The sequence below is a fragment of the Rattus norvegicus genome, chromosome 4, assembly GCF_021556685.1.
Source record: "Rattus norvegicus strain SHRSP/BbbUtx chromosome 4, alternate assembly SHRSP_T2T, whole genome shotgun sequence".
Taxonomy (NCBI): Eukaryota; Metazoa; Chordata; class Mammalia; order Rodentia; family Muridae; genus Rattus; species Rattus norvegicus.
Genome location: NC_141537.1, coordinates 105,625,867 through 105,653,466, shown reverse-complemented (window position 1 = coordinate 105,653,466; position 27,600 = coordinate 105,625,867). Strand labels below are relative to the sequence as shown.

The 27,600-nt window shown below is 46.2% G+C and overlaps 2 protein-coding genes across 6 annotated transcripts; one reads left to right on the top strand and one right to left on the bottom strand.

Annotated features, from left to right (window-relative positions):
* The first annotated feature begins 924 nt into the window (after nt 1–924).
* Nucleotides 925–6,492, top strand: Mat2a (methionine adenosyltransferase 2A). The gene is given in 9 exon segments (NM_134351.1): nt 925–1,092; nt 3,298–3,375; nt 3,762–3,884; nt 4,372–4,484; nt 4,560–4,703; nt 4,878–5,096; nt 5,336–5,518; nt 5,611–5,744; nt 6,318–6,492. Coding segments are annotated over 9 exon segments (1,188 nt in total). The 5' UTR covers nt 925–1,001; the 3' UTR covers nt 6,421–6,492.
* A 2,821-nt stretch (nt 6,493–9,313) lies between these two features.
* Nucleotides 9,314–26,481, bottom strand: Ggcx (gamma-glutamyl carboxylase). 5 transcript variants are annotated; one of them, XM_087659439.1, is made up of 16 exons: nt 26,343–26,481; nt 25,947–26,117; nt 23,099–23,257; nt 22,678–22,843; nt 19,242–19,320; nt 18,231–18,337; nt 15,674–15,837; nt 14,894–15,159; nt 14,605–14,736; nt 13,335–13,486; nt 12,769–12,938; nt 12,470–12,600; nt 11,962–12,109; nt 11,616–11,811; nt 11,259–11,331; nt 9,314–10,707 (listed from the first exon to the last, which is right to left on the bottom strand). In XM_087659439.1, exons 1-16 carry the CDS (start codon nt 26,383–26,385, stop codon nt 10,654–10,656), a joined length of 2,211 nt encoding a protein of 736 aa, XP_087515565.1. In that variant the 5' UTR covers nt 26,386–26,481; the 3' UTR covers nt 9,314–10,653.
* Nucleotides 26,482–27,600: the final 1,119 nt, after the last annotated feature.

Below are 27,600 nucleotides of genomic sequence, written 5' to 3'. Positions count from 1 at the left end.
CAAGAAACATTCTTATATTCTCTCGAACAGGTTGAAACATCCATTTCTTCCTAGGAAGCTCGGAAAACCAAGCCAAGCATAGTCGGATTTAGGACAGAAAAGGATCTAGCACGGTCTCAGACTCCAAGGATCCACGAGGCCAGGAGAGGGGGGAGGGGAGGCCGGCAAGTGACAATTGTTTAGAAAAACAATACAGCATTCCGGTTAGTTGGCTTTACAGCCATTTTCCCCCAGAGCAGTTACTCGAGAAATGACTAACGGACTGAAGCCCCTCTGAATCTCTCGTCCCCCGGAGGGAACGGCGTAGGATGAATAGGTGCGTGCAAATTAGCCTCCGCTAGCCAGCCAACATGGCCACCTTCACGTGGCAGAGGGCCACCCGGCACTGGTGCACGAGGCGGCGAAAGGCGGGGGATGTGGGTGGGGTGGAGAGACCCTCGGCGAGAACCACGACACAAAACGGCCGCCACCCCCGCGGCCGCCGCTGTGGGGCGCGCGCGCCGGCCGACCTCCGTGGGCAACGGTCGGAAGGGACGTACCATATCATCGTATAAGGGAGACCGCCCTTCAAATCCAAATTGTCTCTTCTCCAGCAACAGACGTGGGAAGGGGCGTAAAAGCCAAGTCTACTCACTCACTCACATCTCCATTTAACCCACGCCATCAGGATGACTAACTACTGTCAGGGGGCACGGTTAGTTCTGATCGCTCCCCCCGTCGATAGAATGGTCCAGCCCGAGCTCCTCTCCGCGCACCACCCTGCCAACCCCCATCCGCCTGCCCGTGGCGCATTGGCGCGCGACGTCGAGGGGCGGGGCCCGAGCCGGGCGCGCGCGGGAGCTGCTCTATAAATACTGGGCCGCTTCGCCCGCCGCTTCATTCGCTCCGAGACTCCAGCCTGCTGAGAGTTGAAGCGACCCTCCTGCATCTGCGCCCTCCGCAGTCCTCTGCCTCGTTGCCGCTCCGTCTCCCCAGAGTCGCCTTCTCTCATCGCTGCAGCCATGAACGGGCAGCTCAACGGCTTCCATGAGGCGTTCATCGAGGAGGGGACATTCCTTTTCACTTCAGAGTCTGTAGGGGAAGGTCATCCAGGTGAGCCGACCGGGAAGGGCGGAGTGCAGTGGCGCTTGGGGTGGGGGAGGTCGAGGCTGGCTCCCGCGGCGGGCACAGTGGCGGCCTTCCCTCGTGTCGCTGCGAGTTTGCAATGTGTGTCCCCGTTCCCCTCCCCCTTTCTCCGTTCCTCATCCGGTGGCGCGCCCCGGCTTGCGGAAGGTTCCAGAAATCTAGAAGGGCGGGGGCTCGAGGCAGTTTGAGATCGGCGCGGGGAGGGCACTGCTTCCTCCTCTTTAGTCCCGTCGTCTGGAAAAACCTCTAGTGGGCGACCCCGCCCCGCGTGCTCGCGTCCGGCCGCCGGGAGCGCGCGCCCCGCATTGCAGCGGCTACCACGTGTTCGCCGCATGTGGAATTGGGACGAAGAGGAGCTGGCGGCCTCTACCCACCCGACCCCTGGGTTTGGAAGTGGGGCTGGTGTCTCTAAAGGTCCCATCTCTATTATCCATGGCTTCCGGCCCCTAAAAACGCTTAAGAGCATGGGTCGACATGCCCTTAGGCCTTCAAGGTGACAGACAGCCGCTGACTAAATATAGCTCGAGTTGGAGAAGGCATCCCTTATTTGGGGTGTGAGTGAAAAGGATGAAGAGCATGAATTAAGTGCATACTCCCATCGCATTAGGTTCCTTTAAAAGTCTTCCCTTTGGTCCTTTCCTACAATTAAAGGGGATTTGTTTCTTGTTTCCTTAAGGCTTTGTCCACCGAACCGCCATGATTAGGTCGGTTGCAATGAATCTATTATATGGAACTTTGGGTCTCAGACTGAACATAACCATCCAATTAATACTAATTCATTTTGAGCTGTTTCTGTCTTTAAGGGAAGAGGATCTGTCAGGATCTTGTGGTGGCTGGAAGACAAGTGTTACTGTGGTTCCTCCCACACAGCCCCCTCAAGGAGAAGGGTACCTCCATATCTATTGAACCACTCCTTATTACAGTTAATAGACTCAAGGTTCTATGGCTGCAATATACATTGAGTGGGGGAGTAGTTACAAAAAAAATTCAGGAGACTAGAGCCAAGCATGGTGTGTGGTACACTACTATAGTCCCAGCATTTAAAGTGTGAAAGCAGTTTTATAGTTTATCAGCCTAGGCTACTTGTCTCAGTAGAACAAACATTCATTCCAGTCCAGGATACTGTCATTTTCTAAATCGGTAATGGAGAAATTGAATATGGTTTAGAACACTAACAGTTTACTTTTTCCGTTTGACAGTCTTTTAATTTATTTTCATGGTTAAAAAAAAATCTCATTTCCCTAATTAGATGAGGTTCTAGAGTGGTTCTACATATGGCTTTGGTTCTTTCAGAACCCCAAGTCCATTGGTTTGGTACTAAGTTATATAACAAGAAACTGAGTGTTGTCTAATAATAGGGGAAAGGCACTTTTTAAAGAAGTTAGTGACCTTGACAATTGGCTCCTTAGTGGGATTGTAACAGATTTTTAAATGTGGGGGATAAACTAGAACAGTTGTCTTTAAAATATACTGTGAAGTTATTTCCTATGGTAGGCTTTGAGATTTCAAGATAAATCACCTTTTTGACTCTGAATAATTTAAGTTTACATGACTGTTCTGTATTTAACAAAAAATTGTTTGGCTAGGATATTAGACTTTCGAAATCTGAAATATATATCCAGGTGTAACTAGATTCATTGTAGGTGTAAATGGGCTAAGGTGTGTTAAATATGCTGAAAGTTATTGCCTAATTGAATTGGTGAGCTTGTGTTACTAATATTAAGGCCACAATATTGTTTCTAAGTAACATGTCCCTATATACAATTTGTATTCCAGCAAATAGCTCCTGATAAAAACAGTGCTTTAGTAATAGTAAAGCTCTCCATACTTCATGCACTGGTGTTGAATTTGTTCCCTTCAGAGTTCCGGGGGTACTGCCAGTGAGATTGGTCAGGCGGTTAAGAGTGCTTGTTCCCAAGCCTGTTGTGACCTGAGTTTAATCCCTGGGACCTAGGACACATAATGGAGAGAAGCCCATACCTCTTAATGTTTTCAGTTGAACACCATCGCACAAGTGTGAGCCATGTATGCAAGTAATGCAGCATTTTTAAAATTTGATAATCACCTACAAATTCATAGCTATATTTGAACCTCAGGTTAGACATAAACTTAGTTACAGAAGATAGGGTTAATAGTAATAGTTAAGTTGAACCAGGAATTTTTATTTTCCAGATAAGATTTGTGACCAAATCAGTGATGCTGTCCTTGATGCACACCTTCAGCAGGACCCTGATGCTAAAGTGGCTTGTGGTAGGTACAAAACCCTGCTTATGAGTGGGGGAAAAGGGTTTTTTGTTTTTGTTTTTTTCCCCTCAGAGCTGGGGACCGAACCCAGGGCCTTGTGCTTGCTAGGCAAGCGCTCTACCACTGAGCTAAATCCCCAACCCCGGAAAAAGGGCTTTTAAAGCCTACCTAAAGTATTATAGGTAATACCAGCTACTTGGGAGGCTGAGGCTGGAGGGAGCATGTTAAATGCCTATGTGGGTAATTTGCCAAGACCTTATCTCAAAAATAGAAAATGAAGCCCAGGGATATAGCATGTATAACATAATTTGAGTCCCTCAGTCCCACCCCATGCACCCTCATTGAATAGGGTGATATCTTTAAATATCAAGTATAAATTTTTGTTTTATTAGAAACTGTTGCTAAAACTGGAATGATCCTTCTTGCTGGGGAAATTACATCTAGAGCTGCCATTGATTACCAGAAAGTGGTTCGTGAAGCCATAAAGCACATTGGCTATGATGATTCTTCCAAAGGTAGGTTATAGAGGGCTCCCCCCCCCCCACCCATAAACTCAACTTTGCAGATAAAGAATGTGATGCTAGAGAGAAGCTTCTAGAATATTCCTTGAAATCTTTGATTCTGGTTGCATAGTTAAACAATATCCTCTCATCTTTCTGATTCTGCCTATTCTGTCCTCTAAAATGCTACATTTATTGTAAAAGCAGTCTCTTATCCTACAAATAAACAGATTTATATCAATAGTAGCCAGATACGATATGCCTGTAAGCTCAGCTTCTCGATGTCAGTGTGGGAGTTAGGTGTGCTTAGTTGTAGTTTGAAGCTAACCAAGTTAGAGACCTTGTTTCAAACTGTTATCTAGAGGGGGCAGGCCTCCTAGAGAGGTCTTTTAAAGAAGTGCTTGACCACTTAACTTTGGCATGTCCAGATTTCTAGCAGCACAGCACTGCCATTAACATTTTGGAGTTAAAACAAGGATTATTGGAACACCTTGTTTTATAGGGTTTGACTACAAGACTTGTAATGTGTTGGTTGCCTTGGAACAACAGTCACCAGATATCGCCCAAGGTGTTCATCTTGACCGGAATGAGGAAGACATTGGTGCAGGAGATCAGGTATTGTGATAGTTTGTTAGGATCTCTTAATATTAAATTCTAAAGCTTGTATTGACCACTTCTTCATATTTTTAGGGTTTGATGTTTGGTTATGCCACTGATGAAACTGAAGAGTGTATGCCTTTAACTATTGTCTTAGCACACAAGCTAAATGCTAAACTGGCTGAGCTACGCCGCAATGGCACATTGCCTTGGTTACGCCCAGATTCTAAAACTCAAGTAAGTGGCAATCCTAAACCTACATTTGTCTCAAATCACATTAAAATTCCCAAGTAAGTTAACTATAGCTGAATGGGGAGGATAATACTTGTCTTTACTATATTTAAACTTGGGAAGAGAACCCCTATAAAGCTGTTGAGTTAGACAAGTATTCTCGTCTGTTTGGCATTCAAGGTGACTGTGCAGTATATGCAAGATCGAGGTGCTGTGATTCCCATCAGAGTCCACACAATTGTTATATCTGTTCAGCATGATGAAGAAGTTTGTCTTGATGAAATGAGGGATGCTCTGAAGGAGAAAGTGATCAAAGCTGTTGTACCTGCAAAGTACCTTGATGAGGATACAATTTACCACCTACAGCCAAGTGGCAGATTCGTTATTGGTGGGCCTCAGGTAATAGATGAAATGCCTATGGTTTATCATTGGTTACTTAAAAACTTTGGCTGCCACCATTTTTTTTCTAGCTACCCTGCCCTGTTCCCTTTACACACACTCACTTATAAGGCAGGGAAAAGCTGGATCTGAGTTCCAGGCCAGCCTGGATTACAAAGCAGGTTCCTAGACAGCCAGGGCTATTACACAGACTCTCACAGAAAAGAAAAAATTACATGACTTAAATCCTATAATTCCAGGGTGATGCTGGTTTGACTGGCCGAAAAATCATTGTGGATACTTATGGCGGTTGGGGAGCTCATGGAGGAGGGGCCTTTTCAGGAAAGGATTATACCAAAGTGGACCGTTCAGCTGCTTATGCTGCTCGTTGGGTGGCAAAATCCCTTGTTAAAGGAGGTCTGTGCAGGAGGGTTCTTGTTCAGGTATGTAATGAGTGAACGTTACATGGGAGAAGGGTACTTAGTTAAATGTTTCAAATACTTTCCTCTTATAACAACGTCTTACTGACTTTTAGGTCTCTTATGCTATTGGAGTTTCTCATCCATTGTCGATCTCCATTTTCCATTATGGTACTTCTCAGAAGAGTGAGAGAGAGCTATTAGAAATTGTGAAGAATAATTTTGATCTTCGCCCTGGGGTCATTGTCAGGTAAAGATGGTAAAGCCTATTGCTAGTGAGAAATAGGGGGGTGGAACATATACTATACTAAAATCTGAGGAGGTAAAGGTAGCCTCCTCATGAGGGAAAACATTTTAATTGCTGGAACATGCCAATATTTTAAATTGCCTGGAGAGGGACCTAGTTGTTCTGTGACTTAACATTCTAGAAAGGTCTCCATCTTTGATTCTTAGCTTTGTGCTTATCTTAAATAAGGGTACTACATTAAGAATTAATGAGTTAAAGTGGGATGCTCAAAGTTAAAAGAAAATAACCATAGTGATCATTGGTTGGACCTTGGTAAGTACTCAATTGGAATTCCTGAGAATGATAAGTTTTTGTATTTGTCAAGCCAGGGCTGGAAAACGAGAACTGTAGTTATTAATGGGGACTGTGCAAGTAACACAAGGGAAGTAACAAACACTTTTGCCATGAACTTTTTTCCTAGCAAACCCCAGGGAGAACTGAACTCATTTGCCAGAGCTCTTGAAATGAGTCTTGCTGATTGTTTTGCTTTGTTTTAATTTAATGCTACATATTAAGTTATGGACTTATATATTCCAGGGATCTGGATCTGAAGAAGCCAATTTATCAGAGGACTGCAGCCTATGGCCACTTTGGTAGGGACAGCTTCCCCTGGGAAGTGCCCAAAAAGCTTAAATATTGAAAGTGTTAGCCTTTTTTCCCCAGACTTGTTGGCGTAGGTTACAGAGAAGCCTTCAAGCTCTGAGGGAAAGGGCCTTTTTCCTAAATTTTTCTGTCCTCTTTCAGCTCCTGATCAGTTGCAGTCACTCTAATCAATGACATGAATTTTAGCTTTTGTTGGGGACTGTAAGTTGGGCTTGCTATTCTGTCCCTAGGTGTTTTGTTCACCATTATAATGGATATAGTAAGCATAGGTGACCCATGTAACTGCCTAGAAACAAACACTGTAGTGAATAATGCTTTGAAATCGAACCTTTGTGCCCTATCACCTAATCCTCCAAAGTCCTAATTGCAATTACTTTCCCACCAGATGCTGAAAATGTCCTTGTAATGTGCACGTAAAGTACTTGTAGTTTGACTCACAGCCCTGTCAGCATGAATTTGTAATGTCTTGAGCTCTATTTATTGAATGTGAAGCCCCCTCCTTCCCTTATCCTCCCTGTAACTCAGTCATTTCTAATTATGTAGTTCTTTGTCAGGGAGTGTTCCTATCCAATCAAACTTGCATGAAACGAAAAGTTTCAATTGGAGCTCTAGCCTGACTTAAAGAAAAAGGCAGTTACAATTAAACCATCTCCCTGGTGCTTATGCTATAAATTGCCACCTCAAACAGCACCAAATCAAAATCTCTCCACTTTTCAGCTGTCTTTGGAGGACGTACGTAATAAGGTTTTATTTAGTAAACCAATCCTATGCATGGTTTCAGCACTAGCCAAACCTCACCAACTTTTAGTCTAGAAAACAGGCACTTGGCACCCTTGTGATGTCATACAGAGAAGTCACAGCGCAGTACCCCAGGGTCTGTAGGTTGCACACTTTGGTACCAGGTAACTTTTTTTTCTTTATAAGAAAGAGTACTCCACACTGCACAATAGCTCCTCCCAGGGTTTTTAACTTTGTTTTATTTTCAAAACCAGGTCCAATGAGCTTTCTGAACAGCTGGTGTAGCTACAGAGAAACCAGCTTCCTTCAGAGAGCAGTGCTTTTGGCGGGGAGGAGGAAATCCCTTCATACTTGAACATTTTCTAATTGCTTATTTATTGTATTCTGGGGTATGGCGTAAGTACAGAGAAGCCATCACCTCAGATGGCAGCTTTTAAAAGATTTTTTTTTTTCTTTGACACCATGATTCCTTTAACATGTTTCCAGCATTCCCAGGTAGGCCAAGGTGTCCTACAGAAAAACCTTGGGTTAGACCTACAGGGGGTCTGGCTGGTGTTAACAGAAGGGAGGGCAGAGCTGGTGCAGCTGGCCATGGAGAAAGCTGACTTGGCTGGTGTGGTACAGAGAAGCCAGCTTGTTTACATGCTTATTCCATGACTGCTTGCCCTAAGCAAGAAAGTGCCTTTCAGGATCTATTTTTGGAGGTTTATTACGTATGTCTGGTTCTCAATTCCAACAGTTTAATGAAGATCTAAATAAAATGCTAGGTTCTACCCAAACTAAACTGTCCATTACTTGTCTGTTGTTGCTTTCTGAGTTATAATGTATAGCGTCTGCCACCCATTGCCACCAATAAAGTTTTCAACCAGGTCTAAGATAGTCATGGGGGGGTTGGGGATTTAGCTCAGTGGTAGAGCGCTTGCCTAGGAAGCGCAAGGCCCTTGGTTCGGTCCCCAGCTCCGAAAAAAAGAACCAAAAAAAAATAGTCATGGGTACTTGGTACTGTGCATACACTGGTGTGTGGAGGTCAGAACCTGAGTTATTTACATTTACTACATGAGGTCCTGGTAATGAATATTCATGTCTTAAGTCTTGGGTAATTAGCCCCCTTCCCAATAAGCACCTGTGGCAGAAGCAAGTAGATTCTCAAGTTGAAGGCTCAACAGTTCCCAGGAACAGGTGAAGGGGCTTTTGTGGTGATAGGAATTTAGTTTATTTGCTAGATAAGCATTTTGTTTAGCACTAAAAACATGAGATTTGTTTATCTGTGCCTGGTGGTGATGGTATGTTCCTTAAATCCTAGTACTTGGAAGGCAAAGATGAACATAATATAGTTCATCAGTTTCTGGGAGTCTAAGAAAAGTGGCACATGTATCTATCCCAGCATTGAAGAGATTGAGTTAACATGGGCAAACCCTTATCTCAAGCTTTTAGATGCTTGTTTGCTCAAGACAGGAACCAGAGAGATTGCTCAATGGAGTGGTAAGAACCAGGACAAATGGGAATTCAAGGTAATCTGAGACCATCTCAGAAGTGCTCAACTACATAGATGTACTTGTGAGATCTGAAAAACTAGGGCCTAGTATTTGAGAATACTGGGTACATGAACACTGCCAGGGAGAATAGAAGGAAATGAGTAAGCATGGGATAAGCATATGAACTAAGTGCTGAAGTAATTCTTCAGTGCTAGGCCTCCCAGAACTACTAATTGCAAAGCCACTTTCCTGGCAATACTGTACAATTTCCACCAACTGGGTCTTCTATACTACTGTTTTTGGTTTTTTGTTTTTTTTTTTTTCTTCAGAGCTGGGGACCGAACCCAGGGCCTTGCGCTTCCTAGGCAAGCGCTCTACCACTGAGCTAAATCCCCAACCCCTTCTATACTATTAACTTCCAGCACTGAAAATCAGACCCGAGGACTTCATACATGGGAGACTAGTTTTATCAACTGAGCTCCATCGTTAGTTCCAGGCAGCTTAATTAGTGACATCTCCATTTAATTCATCCCCAACGTTTGGGGTTGGAGGGGGACCTCAGGTAGTAAATCAACATGGAAGGACTGTCTGTACAAGCTACATACTTTGCATGAACCTTGGGTTCATTTTCTTAGCATCATAAAAGTTTGAGAAATATCACACACCAACTAAAAACTTCCTAGTTACTCCAGGCTGGTTAAGGAAATAGCGAAAGGACACAATGCCAGGTTCTATTTCTTAAGGTGAGGAAAGAACATGAGTGCAAACAAGTGTTCTTCCTGTTAGAAAAACGATCAGAGATCCCTATGCAAGGCCATCAGTAGTCTATTACAATACCTTGTATGCATTAAGCTAGACTTAGTTTCCCCATTCTCAGGCCTAACCTGTGCAACTGAAAGACCCTACCTTGGTCTATAACTAGATTCCAAAATAAAGGGTGAAGGAATAGAGGGACAGTAGAGATTTAAAAAAATTGAATAGGGGCTGGAGAAATGGCTCAGCAGTTAAGAGCACTGACTGCTCTTCCAGAGGTCCTGAGTTCAAATCCCAGCAACCACATGGTGGCTCACAACCATCTGTAATTGGATCTGATGACCCCTTCTGGTGTGTCTGAAGACAGCTACAGTGTACTTAAATAGAATAAATCTTTAAAAAAAAAAAAGGATGAATAGAAGAGGTGATGGTAGCCAGAACATGTCAAATACAGAGAATGCTAGCAAACCATTGAACTGAGAGTGGGGGGTCCCAGTTGGAGGAATTAGAGATAAAGGAGCTGAAGGGTCTTGCAACTCCATAATGACAAAACCAACCAGAGCTCCCAGAGACTAAACCACTACCCAAAGAGTACACATGTACTGACCCATGGCTTCTGCTGCCTATGTAGCAAAGGATAGCCTTACTGGGCACCAATGGGAGGAGAGAGCCCTTGGTCCATCCCATCCCTCCCATGTAGGGGAATGTGGGGAGGAGGGGTGGGGATGGGGGCTTAAGTCCAGGAAACCTGGAAAAGGCATAACATTTGAAATGGAAATAAAAAAATTCAATAAGATGTGACAAATATAAGGAAACAGAAAACCTCAAGGCTTATGACTCAGCCATGGCTTAGTTACCATTCACTAAGCTGATTTATACAAAAGTAAGCCATCTGGCTTCCCTATTTAGTAGTAGTATTCTGATGCCAGTGGTGCTGAAAAAACTTGCTGGCTACAAATAGGAATGAATTATAAGAACTACCTTGTGGGTTTATTAGTACCTGATCACCCTAGTTACTCGGAATTGACTTGAGTTCTATATTGCTTTACCTCTACTGTGAATTTGAAAATTCTAAAAGCAGGGTACAGGACCTTAAATCCAATAGATTTCAAACTGTCAACTCACTCCTAGATGCCTTTAGATAAATTTTATGTGCTTTCCTTTCTTCAAAGAAAAAAGTCAATGCTTAAAGTACGTCTGTTAATTCAGGTACACTGCTTCAAAGAGTACAAAGCACACAGCAAGCACATGGGTTCAGCTCTATTCATTGTGGTAAAATTCCTTTTCCTAGAGAGCAACTCGACTTAAAAACGACTATTATGGGGTTGGGGAGAAGGCCCTGGGTTCGGTCCCCAGCTCTGAAAAGAAAAAAGAAAAAAAAATGACTATTATAAGCCAGGTAGTGATGTCCCATTCCTTTAATCCCAGGAGGCAGAGGCTGGTAAATCTGTCAGCAAGGCCAGTCTTGTCTACACAGAGAAATCCTGTATAAAAACTAAAAGCACCTCAAATCTTGGGATTCAAATTCTTCTCTTTTACCTTGGATCCTGTAAGCTATAATTTTAAAGAACTTAAAAGGGGGTAAAATGTAAAGGGAAAAACAACTAAGCCTGGAGATATATATGTAATGACAAAACAGGCTGAAACAGGGACCACCATGAGCTTGAGGCCAGCCTGGGCTGTACTGTGAAAGCCTCTCTCAAAATCATTTCTCTCCCAAAAACTGTCCTTTGCACAGACAATAAGCCTGTAACAGCCTTCCCCCGTAGCTGCACAGCATCTGGACTCCTCAGAGCTCAGAGTGAACATGCTCAGAATCTGGCTCTGAAGGATGAGGATCGGAAGAATCTGTGTTTGAAGCACTTGACTCATCAACTGGTTCAAATGGTCGCAAGTTTGCATATGTCACCTCTTGGGCTAATTGCTCTAGGGAAGGGCGGCCAAATAGCAGGTTTCGAAGTGAAATTCGAGTCATCAGGAAGCTGAAAGAGAAGTAAATACCCCACTCCAACCAAAGTCCTCAGGAAACATTTGTCTTAGACCCCTTCACCTGGGGGCATAGACAAACTACCCAAAACAGCCTTCCACATCCCAACTGCAATCAGACCATACTCTGAACCCTGACAAGGTTCTAGGGTAAAACAAATAGCCATGGAAAGGCTAAGATAAACAGAGGCAGAAGCAAGGTGAAGAGGAAAAGATCCCTAAGATCTGTCACACTAGACACCTGATGGCAATGGCAAACACTCCTGTGACTGAAACCTACCTGCGTCGAAAGACATACAGCTTCCGCAGCACAAAGCGGAGGAAGCGCTCATGCAAAGGGCTATTTCGCCTTCGTTCAATTTCTTGGAGCTTCCTCTGCCGTCTCAGAAAGGTTTGGACCAGAGGTGTTGGCTCAGGGCCCCCTTTTACTTCCCCTTCCAAAAGAGGCTGAAGTTCTGGAGGCAGGGGCCCTGTTTCTGTAAGAAGACAGCAAAATGGATCCAATGAGAAGGACCACTCTCATTCAGAAAGCCCACTTCCATCAACTTTGCGTACATGCTTCGATCCTATAACCCTGACTTCTAAAACCAGGTTCTCTCTCTCTGTCCAAACCTTCATGCACTCACCACTTCCGTTCTCCACCTTCTCCTTTAATTCTTGCAGATATGCTAGGTCTTGCTCCAGTGCGACCTCTGTAGTGTTGACATAGACGTACATGTAGCAGGAAGGACTAGATGATACAGTATAGACTTTATGGTACTCTCCAGCAGGCAACTGGCAAGGGAACACAGGACACAGTCCATTCTAACTTCCCTAGTTAGGCTATGGCCTCCCTACTCTAATCCTGCTGGTGATCTCTTTCCCTGTGCCTTGGGAGTCTGAGTTCCAGCCTCACTGTGTAGTCCAGGCTGGCCTGGAGTTCTGTCTTTCTGCCTCAGCCTCCCAAGCCCTGAAATTGACAGACATATGGTGCCCTAAGGAAGCCCTTGCTTTCTGAGCCTCCATTACACCACAGCACTGGTGGAGGGTTTTTTTGATTGTAATAAATGAACCCTGCTCACCTAAATTTCTAAAGTTCTTACTTTGTGGTACTAAATCCCCAGCCCCGCTATCACTGCTAACCCCAGAAAATACCTGCATTTTCTCTCCTTCTCGAAGAGTCTGGTTTTTCTGTTCTGCCACCAATTCCACAGTGACTTCTCCCTGCAGCAGCTGGATGCTGGTGTTGCCCAGGTCTTCACTCACAAAATTCTCCAAGTGAAGCCCTGCCAGGAGCGAGAGCGTTCACCATCCACCCCACCTCACCAGCTCAGCACAGCACACCTTTACCACCATCACTTCTGAGTCCCCTCCCTACCCCAGCATGTGCAATGCCTCTGTGGTCAAGGAAGCCAAAGAAAGAAAGCAACATCTCCCCTGGCTTTCCCCCATACCAGGGAAATCTGCAATGAAGACCACCTCAGTGTGGTTGTCCAGACTGCTCTTAATGTCTTGTAACTTGGTCCTCCAGGGAGATAAGTCCATCAAGAGTGGCTGCACCCAAGGCGTGCGCCGGAAGGGGGACCACACGGCCTGCACGATGTCCACGCGAGGGTCAAAAAGCCTTAAAAAAGGAGACTATGTTCTGAGGAGGCAATGGCCACCCACCCACCAGGCTTCTGGTTCTGCTCCTTTCATCACTGAACCCACTGAGGGAATAAGATTTCCCAAAAGGAGAAAGGCCTGTTTGTCAGATGTTATTACCAGTCCGTGGCAGAGGGGAGGGGAAAGAATGTGAGTTAGTGGCCACCTGAGGAGAAGGCAGTGTTAACAGTGTCTGAAAGAACAGTTCACTTTTCTCCAGGACGATGGTGCCCCCTGCTGGCCCACAACCAGATCAACCCCGACATGCACTACACAGAGAGAGCCTCATAAAAAGCAGACAACTGGGAGACTTCAGCTTTTCATCTTGGCAAAAAGAACTGTGCTTCATCTTCCCGTCTCTGCTCCCCTTGCCCACCTCTGCTGGAAGCGGTCATTGATGGAGACCCAGATATCAAAGTAGATCTGGGGCTCAGTGACATTGTACTTGGGAAGCAGGAGGCTCAGGCAAGTGGCATATTGCTTCAGCATGTCTGCATGGTCCTTCCAGCGCCGGCTCTGTGTGAATACCTGCCCCAAACCCCCATATTAGTCCCACTTTGTCACTGTCAACCTCCAAGACATGCACTGCCATTAACATAAGCATATCTGCCTGCTGCCTAAATTGACCAGGAGGGGAAAAAAGGAAGCTGTCTCCAGTAGTGAACTTTTCATTGCTAAATATTTACTTACCTTTCCAAAGCATAATCTTAACTCAAAACAATGTCAAACTGTTTCATACCTATCCACAGAGTGAGTGAGTGAGTGTGTGTGTGTGTGTGTGTGTGTGTGTTTATAAAAAAGTTCAGGGGTTGGGGATTTAGCTCAGTGGTAGAGTGCTTGCCTAGGAAGCGCAAGGCCCTGGGTTCGGTCCCCAACTCCGAAAAAAAGAACCAAAAAAAACCAAAAAAAAAAAAAAAAAAAAAAGTTCAGCACTAGACATAATGGCTGAAACAGGACCAGCCTGGGATATATAGAAATATCCTGACTTATTAATTAAAAATAGGGTCTGGGGGCTGGAGAGATGGCTCAGAGGTTAAGAGCACTGAATGCTCTTCCATCGGACTTGAGTTCAATTCCCAGCAACCACATGGTGGCTCACAACCATCTGTAATGGGATCTGATGCCCTCTTCTGGTGTGTCTGAAGACAGTTACAGTGTGTACTCATATACATTAAATAATAAATCTTAAAAAAATTATTAAAAAAAAAATAGGGTCTGGTGAGATGGTTCACCAGGTTAAAATACTTGCCATGAAACCCTGATGACTTGAGTTAAATTATCAGAACTCACAAAGTTGTAGAAAGAACTCCACAAGGTTGTCTTTACGTGTCTGTCACACACACTCACACACACACACACACACACACACACACACACACACAAATTTTTTAAAAATTATGAAAAGTTCAGGGATGAGGATGTAGCTCACTGTTAAAGTATGTGCTCAAATATGTGCTAGGCCCTGGGTCCAGCACAAAAAAAAGAAAGAAAGAAAGAAAGAAAGAAAGAAAAAAGAAAGAAAGAAGGTTCCATCTGGTTTTAGAGAAAGTGCAGAGACCCAGATTTGTTTTACTTTATGGTGTAGGACCAAATAAGGTCCCAAAGCCCAGGGGGCTCTGAAGAACCGGCAGCATCAGATGTCTCACCCCAGGGTTAAGGTAGCCCAGCTCTCCAGTGAGGCCATCACGGTAGGTGATCTTTACATGCTGGTGGGAGCGGGAGTGCACCATCATGTCCCAGGAATAGCCATACAGCCCATTCGTCCAGTTGTTGTAACCCTGGGAAGGCAGAGCACACAGCATCGGCTTGATGCTTCTCAAGCCAGCCTCACCCCCCAAGAAGAAGACTACAGAACCAAGCCCTTCCTTCCCTAACCCTGCCACGTCTGCCATGTCTGAGCCCAGCCTCAGTGGCAAGTGTAAGGATCCTACGAACCTGCGTGAGGAAATGGGAATAGGGCAGGAAGAGCTGCTCCAGAAGGTAGAGCAGGGTGAAGACAGCTCCCAGATGGTGGCGTAGGCCTGGCTTTTGACCAGCTTTCGCCCGGGCCCTCTTATACACACAGGAAGCACTAGGCCGAGGAGCAGCTTTGGCAGGCAGCAGCTCTTGCAGCCTTTTCGGGCATCGGGCTACCAGCTTCCGAGGCCATTCAGCTGAGCAGAAGAGAGGGCTGCTGGCCAGCATGACATAGGGGAACATACCTAGGAGAGTAGAAGGAAACAGTAGTGTGGTCAACACCAGTCACACTCCCTACCACCACCCCTTATGGATACCTCTGAAGTATTTTACTTTAATGGAATTTTGTCTTTGTTTTCTTGAGACAGTCTCATGTAGCCTAGGCTGGCCTAGAATATGTAGCCTCGACCTAACCCTTCTCACTCTACTTCTTAAGTGCTGGGACTAGAGGTGAATACCATCCCAAAGTGGTTTTCTGTGACAATGGGGATGGAACTCAGGTCTTTGTGCATTCTAGGGAAGCACTGTAGCAGCTGGGCCGCATCCTGGACCTAAAAGAAATGCTTCACTCTTCCTCCCACAGACCCTCCCTATGCAGCACGCTGCACCCAGAGCTCCCACTTCACAGTGACTACGCAGGATCAGACAGCTCCTGCACCCAGCACCACCTCCTGCCTGCAGACCACCGTCCCCCATTGTTTCCCACAGCCCTGCAGTCACCGCTCCGGTCACCGCTCCCTACCAGCTGCCAGCACTGACCTATACTGAAGAGCTGCGAGTTCATGCAGTGAAAGTAGGACACGAAGACGAGGCCAATGGGTCTGGAGGCATCGAAGAAGAGCAGGAAGCCAGCCGAGAGGTCAAGGAGAAGCCCACACCAGTGTACCACCAGCAGGCTTGTCAGCTCCTCCGACAACACTAGCCTGCAGTGACAGGGACAAAAGGCCAGGGCCAGTCAGCTGGATCACCCAGTAGCCAGAGCACAACAAGCATCAGGTGCTTCATCGACCTGTCCCTGACAAAGGACCTGCCCACCAGTGGGGTACAGCTAAGCCATATGCAGCCACGAGAATGTCCTACACTGGACATTCCAACCCCTTGACATTTTCAGGCGTCCATTTTTTTCTCCAACATCCCCTGTACACAGAGTAAGGCCCAATCTCCTGGGATAAAGCTGATTGGAAAGTATGTTGGAGGAAGCTGGCTCCTCATGGACATCATAGAGCAGAAGCATGAAAAGGTGAGCTGGGGCACGGCACACAGGGCTTGCCTAGCACGCATGAGTGATAGGTCTGCTCCCCAGTGTTCCACAAAACGGGGTGTGGTGCACACCTGTAACCCTAACACTTGGGAGGCAGCGTAGGAAGATCAGAAAGTTCAAGGTCATCCTCAGGGAGCTGGAGGCTCCCCTGGGAGAGATGATACCTTTTCTCAAAAGAAAAAGAACAGGCTCATTTTTAAGTTTGACTGTTTTGCGCTGGTGGCGTGGTTAAATACTAAGCCTAGAAATCTGAGTTTGATCTCTGGCCCCCACGAGGTGGAAGCAGAGAAGCAACTCTTACACACTGTCCTCTGCCTCCACACACAGGCCATGGCACATGTGTGTAAATGTGTCTATAAACAATACAGATAGAGACATGTAAAAATGAAAATGTGAAAAAGAGCGACTGGTTGAATAACAGGTCAAAGTTCAGAGTGTGGGAAAGAACAAATGAGGAAGACTCGGGAGGAGGGAAAGATCATAGATGATGCTTTGTCAAACTGTCTGCCCACAGAAGACTGCAGCCACACTGCCTTTAATCCTAGCAGAGGCAGAGGAGCACTGAGTTCGAGGCCAGCGAGGTCTACATAGTTAAAGTCCACACCAGCCAGGGCTACATAGTGAGACCCGGTCTACAAAAAATTAAAAAGCAAGAAAAAAAAGAAAAAGAGTTGGATCAGGGCTGGGGTGCTTGTTTTATATGCATGAGACCCCAGGTTCAATCCCCAGTACTGACAAAAAATGATAAAAAAAAATTAAAAGGAAAGAGCAAGAGATGGCTCAGCGGTTAAGAGCACTGACTGCTCTTCCAGAGGTCCTGAGTTCAATTCCCAGCAACCACATGGTGGCTCACAACCATCTGTAATGAGATCTGATGCCCTCTTCAGGTATGTCTGAAGACAGCTAATAGTGTACTTATATGTAATAAATAAATAAATCTTTAAAAAATCTAAAAGGAAAAGGGTTGACAAGGCAAGGACACAAGCAGTTCCCACTGCACCCAAGGTAACTATGCTGGGTGCTGCTGGGTGCTGCTAGGTGCTGCTGGGTGCTGCTGGGTACTCCTGGGTGCTGACCAAGTGTACTGCTACTGTCGACTTGCACAAGCTGAAGTCATCAAGAAAGAGAAAACCTTAACTGAGGGATTGCCTCCAACATTCTGCCTATCAGAAAGTCTTTGGAGGTATTTTCTTGATTAATGAGTGATGTGGGAGGACTCAGTCAACCAGGCACAGTGTCGTGGGCGGTGCCGGGTGATATAAAAAAGCAGGGTGACACGGCCGGAGAAATGAGCCAACAGTTAAGATTACTGGATGCGGGGTTGGGAATTTAGCTCAGTGGTAGAGCGCTTGCCTAGCAAGCGCAAGGCCCTGGGTTCGGTCCCCAGCTCTGAAAAAAAGAAAAAAAAAAAAAAAAGATTACTGGATGCTCTTCTAGAGGACCCAGGCTTGAATCCCAGCACCCACCTGGTGACTCAAAACTGTGACTCCAGTCCCAGAGAATCTAACGCCCTCTTCTAGACTCCATGAACATCAGGTACACACGTGGTGCACAGACATACATGCAGGCAAAAGAGTTACACACATAAATAAAATTAATTTTTTCTTTTTAAAACAGAAAAAAGTGAGCAAGCCAGTATGCAGCACTCCTCCATGGCCCCTGCATCAGTTCCTGCCTCCAGATTCCTGCTCTGCTGAGTTCCTGCCCGGGTTTCCCACGAAGATGGCCAAGGATTGGGATGGACTGGATGTGTGCCCAAATAAACCTTTTCCTCCAAAAGTTAGTTTTGGTCATGGTCTTATCATAGCAAGTGAAAGTTTAATGCTTTCAATTAATTAATTAATTAAGTCACCTAATTCTGATTCCTTTCTCTTTCTGACCATCTACAGCACAGAATCTCCAAGATGCAGTTAGGCCTCCATCTTTCAATATCATTACTCCGTATTTGGCTGAGTAAGGAGGTAAGGCAAAAGTCAGACACATGTTACACAGACCTGACAAATGAGTCACCCACTCAGTGACTGCCCCAGAATGACCTCTGTGCTGACTACTCACTTGAAGGGACTAAAAAGCCAGTGCCGGGACAAATGCTCCATGGAGTAGCCCTCAACCCAGTCAGCATCCAGCTTTTTCACACCCGCAATGAAATACACAATGAAGATCTGCAAACAAAAATGCAGCATGAATGTTTATGCAAACAAAGAACCCGTCTTTCTGCAGGAAGGCTGCGATTAAAGGCACTTGTTGCTCTAGCAGAGGACCGAGGTTTGGTTCCCAGCACCCACATGAGGCAGCTCAGAACTTCCTGTAACTCCGGTTCCAGGGCACCTTTGTCTGGTCTCTGTAGGCACTGTATGCACGTGATATACATGTAGACAAGCAGACATATGCACACACACACTAATAATAATATTTTTTAAGATTAGGTCTCACTATATAGTCCTGGCTAGCCTATTTCCTGAGTACTGAGATTAAAAGTGTGTGTAACCATGCCTGGCTATATAAATAAATAATTCTTAAAAACAAGGAAGAATAGCTGGGCAGCAGTAGTGGCATAAGTCTTTGATCCTAGCATTCGAGAGGCAGAGCAGGTGAATCTTTGAGTCTGAGGCCAGCCTGGTCTACAGCGTGAGTTTCAGGACATCCAGAGCTACAGAGAGAAAGCCTGTATCAAAACAACAAACAAACAAACATCACAAACCAAAGTAAGAATGTAGGGAGGCAGAGGGCCTCTGACCACTGCTGACCATAACAGCTCACAGGGAGCCCCTTCTCCATTTTGAAATCCTGTACCTTGGCTGGAAGGTGCACAGTGGGTAAAGCATTCTCCACAAATGCATGAGGGCCCAAGGTTAATTCTCAGGACCCAGGTAAAGTAAAGCAAAGTACTATGTATCTGTTCCTACAGCTCCTAAAGTGAGACAGACACAGGGGAGTCCCTAGAATCTCATAGGGCAGCCTCAAACCAAAAATGTAGACTCTGTGCATTTTGTAGACAAAAACGTAAATCAAGGTGGAAGGTACACACGTATGTGTACACACACACACACACACACACTTCCATACCTGGCCACGCAGGACTGTGTAGTTCCAAAGGGGCACGTGAGCATTCTTCTTTTGGGCACTCAGCAGGCCATCCACAGACCTATAAAAAGGAGGTAAAAACATCAAGAAAGGCCTCTTAGTCCAGCCACATTCCTGCCCTACAGTTAGGGCAGTCCTGTCTACCTTGGAAATAGCTCTCGTGCTCTCCCTGATTCTCTAAGCTATTCTGAGGCCCTCTTGAAACACATGAGTAAATTTTCCCAAGACGTTATATCGAGAAGGGAGTCTCTCATATCACAGATTGCCCTCAAACTCACCAGGTAGCTGAAACTAGCCTTGAACTCCCGATCTCCCTGCCTCGACTTCCCAAGAGCTAGACTTACAGGGGTGTGCACTGGAATGAGTGCACGGCAACAGTGATCACTATTAAGGCCATGAGAGAACTCTACTACAGATGCTCTGTACCTTATAAGGTATTATCCCAATAAACCCATTACAAGCTGAAAATAGCCTTAATTTAAAATGTATTTGATATACATAACCTACTAAATATCACACATGGCCTATACACTATGTTAAATGCGCTCAGAGAAAATTACAATAGCCCACAGTTGGACAAAATCATCCAGGACAAGGCCTACTTTCTAATAAAGGGTTGACTATTTTAGTGAATACTATGCCAACTAAGTAAGTAGATATGCTCTTGCCACTCTAGCTCTCATCACTCTAGCTCTCACCACCTCTAGCTCTCACCACCAACCCTGAAGTTGAACCATTAAGTCAGAGACTGTCTATCGTAAGTCATAAGAATAAAAACTTCAGAGTTTGGAGCCAGTATTATCTAGATGCAATGAGAGCCTGACCCAAAACAATGCACACATACAGCGTTTTCTACTAGCTCACTCTTCAGTGGGTCCCAGTGAATCAGATCAAGTTCAGAGTTACACTAGAAGTGACACGAAGGAACAAATTTCAGAGAGTTTGAAAAACCTACAGGGGTGGGCGGGAGAAATGCCTCAGGTAGGCAATCAGGTCAATTCCTGAAGCCCACAAAAAGGTGGGTTATCTTCTGACCTCTACGCAGGGACCACGGCATGTACACCCTTGTTCCCCTGTATCATGTGCTCCCAACCCAACGCAGTAATAACACATTCAATTAAAGAAGAATGCACTGGGCGTGGTACACACACTCAGGAGGCAGAGCAATCAGATCCCCATGATAATAAACTCATGGCCAGCCTGGGCTACACAGCAAGTTCTAGGACTACATAGTAAGACTGTGTCTTAAAAAAAAAAGATATCAACAATAAAATCACAGACCAGGGGACTGGAGAGATAGATGCTGCTCTTTTACAGGACCTAGGTTCAAGTCCCAGCACTCACGAGGCAGCTCACAACTGCCTGTTAACTCCAGTTCCAGGAAACCCAGTGCCATATTCTGACCCCCACAGGCACCAGGCACACACATACACACAGGTGAGCTAAATATACATACACATGAAATAAAATTAAAACACACACATGAAGATTCATACACATATGCATATATACATGCAAATATACATACACAGTGCAATATCTTTTTTATTTTGAATTGGCATTTTAAGACAAGGTCTTACTTTATCGTCTAGACTGGTCTGGAAGTTACCATGTAACCCAAGCTACATTCCTTATGTCTCTGCCTGCGAGTAAAGGTGTGCACTATCACATTCAGCTATACAGTATAAGACAATAAAAACAAAACAAAGAGGGTGGGGATGGGGAAGCCGCCAGAGACTCTGAGCACTTGCCTAGCATGTGTAGGGCCCCGAGTTTGATCCCCACCTTCACAGGGGTAAAAAATGAAAAATAAACTTAAATACTCCTCAGCAAAACAGTGCAGAGCACAAACTAACATTTATAAAATTGGACGCCAGGATCCAGTGCTAGAGGACTCTTGACTTTAAATTTTATCCTGAGAGAGAATGGAGAAGACAGGCTACTAACACCAGATTTCCTGAGGCAGAAACCAGGCAGGTTGTGAAAAAGTTAGGGAGAGTGTAGCTGCCACCGTGGTCAAAAGCAAGGACAACCAAGCCCCATTTGTCTGCTCCCTGCTGTGTGAACATAGCCATATTCTTTATTTCCCCAGGACTCACTTCTTCAGCTCCAGGGAGCTCACATATATTCGTTTTGAATCGAGGTCTCATTTTATGTGAGACCCAGGCTGGCCACCTTGTGCAGGGAATAAGCACCTAAACCTGACTCTTTACAGGGTTTTGATGAGGAAAAAAGTGTAAATACGCCTGCTATATACAAAGCCCTGAGTTTAAGGTAACTTTTCAAAATGTCTGAAAGTCACAGAAATGGAACTGGGAGGTGAGAGATGCCTGACAAAGCAACCTCTTAATTCTCTACGGTCAAAGTGAGAGAGCCTGAATTGGTTTCAAATTTGACGAAGGCAAGGACTGGGGACGGGGCATGTAGCCTGGTAGTGGTGGACGTGCTCAGCACGCAGGAAGTCAGGAGCAATCCCCAGCCCAGGTGCACACATTCGGAGCTTTATGGGAGAGACTTATGTGCCTCAGTGGTGAACCACCTCCATCTAGCTCACTGTGGCCCCAACACCCCAACTCACTCGACAGTGGGAACAATGTCCTTAAGGTCTCGGGCCCCACCACCCTTGCTCCAAGTCTTGTCCCCACCTCCCCTGACAGATGGTCACCTAGGCCAGAGATGGAGTGGGTTACTTTCTCCTAGGACAGCACTGCAGAGCAACCCTGCTGGCCCCTGTCCTTTTGGTTTCTGCTATCATTTCCACCTCACAGCAACTTCTGTGTTTGGCTATAATTCTGCCTCTCTGGGCTCACACACAGAAAGTAAAGTCTGCACCCCTGGAGTATCTGAAAACAGCTATGTTTGGCTTTAGTCTTCTCAGGAGTGGATCTATCAGGGTACCTGGAGAGATAGGAAAACAGTGAAGGTGTGGGATGGACACTTTCCTATGTCCCTGCAATCTGCCAACTTGCTGGTCCGTCCCCTTCCCAAATCCATCCAAGGCAGGCAGCTGAGCAGGGAAGGGCGCTTACCATCAAGCCTACTGGCGTGAACTGGACACCCCCCCCCCAGAACCTATAGGGAAGGAGAGAACAGGCTCCCCCAAATCCATCCAACCATACTTTGCAAAACTTGGTTAAAAATATGTCTATTGAGCCAGCATGATGGCTCACACCTGTAATTCCAGCACTCGGGAGGCTAGTACAGAACGGCAAGTTCAAGGCCAGCCTAGACTACACAGTGAGTTCTAGACCAGCCTGAGATACAGGAATACAAAGCCCACCTCCTCCTTCCCCAAAAACCAAAACACCAATAAAAATTGTGCCCATGGGACAATTTCTAGGCCTTCCCTGGGCCCCAATCTCTCTGTAAGCACCCTGACCAGACACACCTTCCCTCTCTTTCCCGAGGCTCTACGTACCAGTAGTGGTTTGCATCCATGAATGTCAACTGAAAGGCCAACAAACCATACAGATAGGAGTGATTGTTCCACGATGTCTTGTCCAGGAGAAACACGTACCAGTATGGTAGCAGGAATAACATACAGCTTAGCCGGTACCACAGGCCCAGCATCATGCCCAGTGCCCCTGGGGATTTGTGAGGACAGGGTTCAGGTCAAAGTGTCACCATAGGCCCAGCTTCCCTGGGACTGAAATTAAGAAAAGTCAGCAGGCCTTTTACAATCAGGCAGAGAACTAAATGGGAGAAGAGCTGTGGGGTTCGTATGATCCACGGGTGAGCAGCAGGAAACTGAATCGCAGCAGACATGATACAGGCATGCAACGGCTTGGCTCACTAGCATGCTTCCCTGGCTCAGACTCCCAGCACCCAGCTCCCCTCACCCAGAAACATGATGGTGTAGACGAGATACATCCAGTCAAGTGGCAGTGGGCGCAAGGCATCCAGCAAGGGGAAGCGGCACACATCCAGCCCATCCAAGTATTTTCGGTCCAGGGAGCTAAGGCCCCGTTCCTGGGGGATGTCCAGCAGCATCAAGAATGCTATAAAGGCAGGCAGGAGAAGACAACTGTTAGACATCCACTAAGGAAGCAAGACACAGCTCTAAGCGTGCCCAGCCCCATGCCTGAAGTTTAGGACCAGCCTGGGCTACACAGTAGCAGACCTACTATACGCACTGAGCCTATTTTGTACTAAGCACCATGCTCGTTGAGTGGTGTAACAAATCCTAAAGCTCTGTGGGTCAATTCACACCCGTAACAATCACGGTCAGGGGGCTGGGGATTTAGCTCAGAGCGCTTACCTAGGAAGCGCAAGGCCCTGGGTTTGGTCCCCAGCTCCGAAAAAAAAGAACCAAAAAAAAAAAAAAAAAAAAATCACGCTCAGACCCTGTGCTGGCGTGCAGAGGTTGGAGGGGTCCCCAACTGAGCAGCCATAAGGACTGCAGTTCAATCCCGGCATTCACATAACAAGCTGGGAATCCTGAACACATCTTTAATGGCAGCAGTGAAAGGGGTAGAGGCGGGAGGCTTGTTGGCTCACTGGCTCCCCTGCTGGCTGAAAAACTGCAAGACCCAGGGGCTCAGGCAGAGGTTCTGCCTTATAGAAACTAGAGGATTGTGACAGAGGTCATTTTCTGGCATCTGTGCTCGTGTTCAGGCTTCTACCTGCTCACACACATGTGCATATAATCACAAACACACACACACACACACACACACACACACACACACACACACACACGCAAATATACATATGTGTGATAATTATATCTATAACACTAATAAATAAATCTTAAAAAAAAAACTTCACAAGCCAGGGTTCCTAATACACCTTCAGTCTGGCACTAGAGAGGTAGAGGCAAGCAGATCTCTGTGAGTTCTAGGTCAACCTGGTCTACATAGTGAATTGCAGGGCCATCCAGGGCTGTACATCCAGGACAGTGAGACCCTGTCTCAAAAAATAAAAACAAACAACAAACAAGACAAACAATAACAAAATCTCCCAGGGTAGCAGATAGGAGTAAATAAGACCTAGATATAAAACACTATAGAAACGTAGGGTTCAAGTAGTTACATCATAAAGATACACCCTACTGAGCTGTAAAAAGTATTCCAGGGGGACCTTCCTAACATTTTTTTTTTTAACCTCCTGACACACCCAGGAAAGCAGTGGTATTTGGTCAACACACTAAGACAAATACGGGACACTCAGGTCTGGAAACCAACTTAGGTTCAGGCAGGATTTCTCAATCCCGGGAGCAGCGCATTAGCCAGCCGGTTAATTATCTCTAGGGATATTTACCCATTCCTTACAAGACATCTAGTGTAACCCGGTACCAGCACAAACTCCAGCAACCACCTATCTCTTCTCTCCTCCAAAAGTCCTGACAGCTAAAAAGGTCTCCCGGTTGCAAAATGGCCCAGCTGGAAACTACTGGACTTTAAAGCACATCTTGGCACATCTGCGACCCAGTGAGTTGTTACCCTGGCTGTTTCTATGAATTGCTTAGTGTAGCTTCTGGGCAGCTTCTTCGTGACACAAACAAAATGTGCCCCTTGTCAGGTGTGACGGCGTTTGTAATCCCAGCATTCAAGAAGCAAGAGGAGCACTTAAGAGGCCAGACAGGCCTGGTCCACGTAAGGAGACCATTTCCAAAGCCAAAGAGAGCTGGGGAGATTACTCAGTTGGTAAAAAATCAAAGTTCTTGCCGCGAGTGTGAGGGGCTGAGTTCAGATCACTGGCAATCAACGTCCAAAGCCTGGCATGGCAGCTGTCAGTCAGTCTCCACGCAGTGGAGGCTGAGACGGGATGGCTTGCTGGCCAGCCAGTCCACCTCAACTGGTGAGCTCCAGGTTAAGGACAGAGAGACCCCATCTCAAAAAACAAGATGGACAGTGGCTAAGGAAGACAGCTGACACTGACCTCTGACCTAAACACACCATACACAAGCATGCGCACATGAGCACACAGGCATGCGCACGCAGGCATGCACCTGCTCCTCTACTTCCTGTCCAAAGCATTTCTGAACACTAACCCCTAACTGCAGGTGACAAGGCCAGGTATTTCTAAACTTCCAAAGAATCCTTCCATGACTCCAATCCCTTCAGCTCTGAGGAAAAGAGAGCATCGAAGAAGTAACTAAGAAATGGGCAGCTAGAGAGAACAGCTCAGCCGGTAAGGGCATGTAACGGGACCAGAGTTCAATTCCCATCACTTTATTAGGTGGCTCACGACTACCTTCAACTCCAGCTCCAGGGGACCCAACTCCTGGCATACAATCGCACACAGTGCCCTGGTTAATCTCTGCCACCTAAAAACAAGCTAGAGGACCTTAACTGAGGGCCTCGAAGGCCCATAAGCATTGATTTGAGAGGGCACAGCCTACTGCGGGTGGTGCCACCCCCAGGCAGATGATCCCTACTGGTAGAACAAAGCAGGCTGAGCAAGCCATGAGGAGCAAGCCAACAGCAACGTTCCTCCACGGCCTCTTCTTCAGTTCTGGTCTCCAGATTCCTGCCCTGACTTCTCTTCATGATGGACTACAACTGGAAGCTGAAACGAACTCATTCTTTTCCAGGTTGCTTTTCATCATGGTGTTTTTATCACAGTAACAGAAAGCAAACTATCACACACATCCACATAAACAAAATAATCAACGATAGATCTTTAAAAGAAATAAGACGGCATTTAATGTCAACCAAAATGTCCTCATCCAGAAAATGGACTTACCAAAGAGAAAACGGAAGACAGCCAGGTTTGCAGGGTCCGTTGGTCGGTTAAGTAGGGTCACGACACTCTGCCAGCTGGATAAATCTGCCCATTCAAACCCAAAAATTTTCGCCATTCGGCTGCCCTGTTTCAGCCCCGATGTCTGTGCAGGCTTGTTTTTCTGTACTTTATCTACAAACCAAGAATTGGTGTAAATAAGTGCGTAGAATAAACGTAGTCCCTACAGCCTAGGATCTCTACCCCACTGGGTTCTCCCACTTATCCAGCTACTGCCAGCTTCTGGGTTCCAGGCCCTCCTCCAGGATCCTCCTACGATCTCCCAACACAGACCACCATCTCTCTCAATAAGCCCCTTCCCCACTAAGACCACCGTCCCTCTTGCCAACCTCTGCCTACCTGAGGCGGGAGCAGCTCGTGCAGAGCCACGGTGGACAGCCATGACTGCAGGGAATAGGTGAACCTCTCTGCAGCCAGGTCCGAATCAGTGGAACCTCCAGACTTAGACTTGCTGTCTTAGGCTCCGCCTCCTCGACACGTAAGCACTCGCGTTGCCTACCGGAAAGCTCCCTCACTGTCGTGAAGGCCGGAACCGCAGCCCGGCACTCAAGCATGGGGGCGTGGGCTAGGTTTGTGGGCGGGGCGATCCTGACCTGAGACTGAGCCCTTAGGTGGGGAAGGTGCGAGGAGCTTTAGGGATGGGCTGCGCAGGAGCGAAGGAGTTTGCTAAATCTAACCTTGACATTGAAAGAAAGGAGTGTTTTCAGAACTAGTGTCTCTATACTAGCTATACATCACATACTTGAGCTTCAACCTCGACGCCTATTTTGTTGTTTTGAGACAGGATCTCTTTCTGTACCTCTGGCTTTCCTGGAACTCTCCTGTGTAGACCAGACTGTCCTCAAACTTACACAGATCCACCAGCCTCTGCTTTCGGAGTGCTGGGACTAAAAGTACTCACCACCATGTTGGGCTTGTCTCCTTTGAGACAGAACTAGCCTCGAACTCCCAGCAATCCTCCTGCCTCTGTCTCCCACATGCTAGGATTACAAAACTAAAAATTATAGAATTATACTTTCCTAATTTCCTTGTGTTTCCCATCAGGAGTCTCCAGGTTTGAACATCTCGTCCCCGCACCCCCTCCCAAAAAATTCGCGAGCGGACTTTTCCACAGATGTGGGCTGGAAAGTTAAAGTGCACTTGGAAGAACGGTCTATGCTTAAGGCTGGTGCGTCAATACTATCTGTACTTAAAAGAATCCCTATCGGGGCTGGGGATTTAGCTCAGTGGTAGAGCGCTTACCTAGGAAGCGCAAGGCCCTGGGTTCGGTCCCCAGCTCCAAAAAAAAAAAAAAAGAATCCCTATCCTGCTAAGACTGAACCCCCTGTGAACTAGATTGTTGGGGGGAGGGCTGCAATGGGAGGATGGGGAGGGGAACACCCATAAAGAAGGGGAGGGGGAGGGATTAGGGGGATGTTTGCCCGGAAACCGGGAAAGGGAATAACACTCGAAATGTATATAAGAAATACTCAAGTTAATTAAAAAAAAAAAAGAATCTCTAGATTCTTTTAAGAGATTTTAAGAATTGAAAACAGCAGGCAGGTAAAACAACTGCTGAGGGAGAGATAACTAGCAAGCGCGGTGGGTCCAGCCATTG

Excerpts from the sequence above, each read along its gene's own strand:
- Ggcx (XM_087659439.1), bottom strand. The coding sequence starts at position 26,385 with ATGGCTGTCCACCGTGGCTCTGCACGAGCTGCTCCCGCCTCAG. Across the intron at positions 12,601-12,768 it reads CTTCATTGCAGATTTCCCTG|GGCTTCACTTGGAGAATTTT; the intron begins GTATGGGGGAAA and ends CGCTCCTGGCAG. Across the intron at positions 10,708-11,258 it reads TAGAGCAATTAGCCCAAGAG|AGCTGGGGACCGAACCCAGG; the intron begins GTGACATATGCA and ends TTTTCTTTTCAG.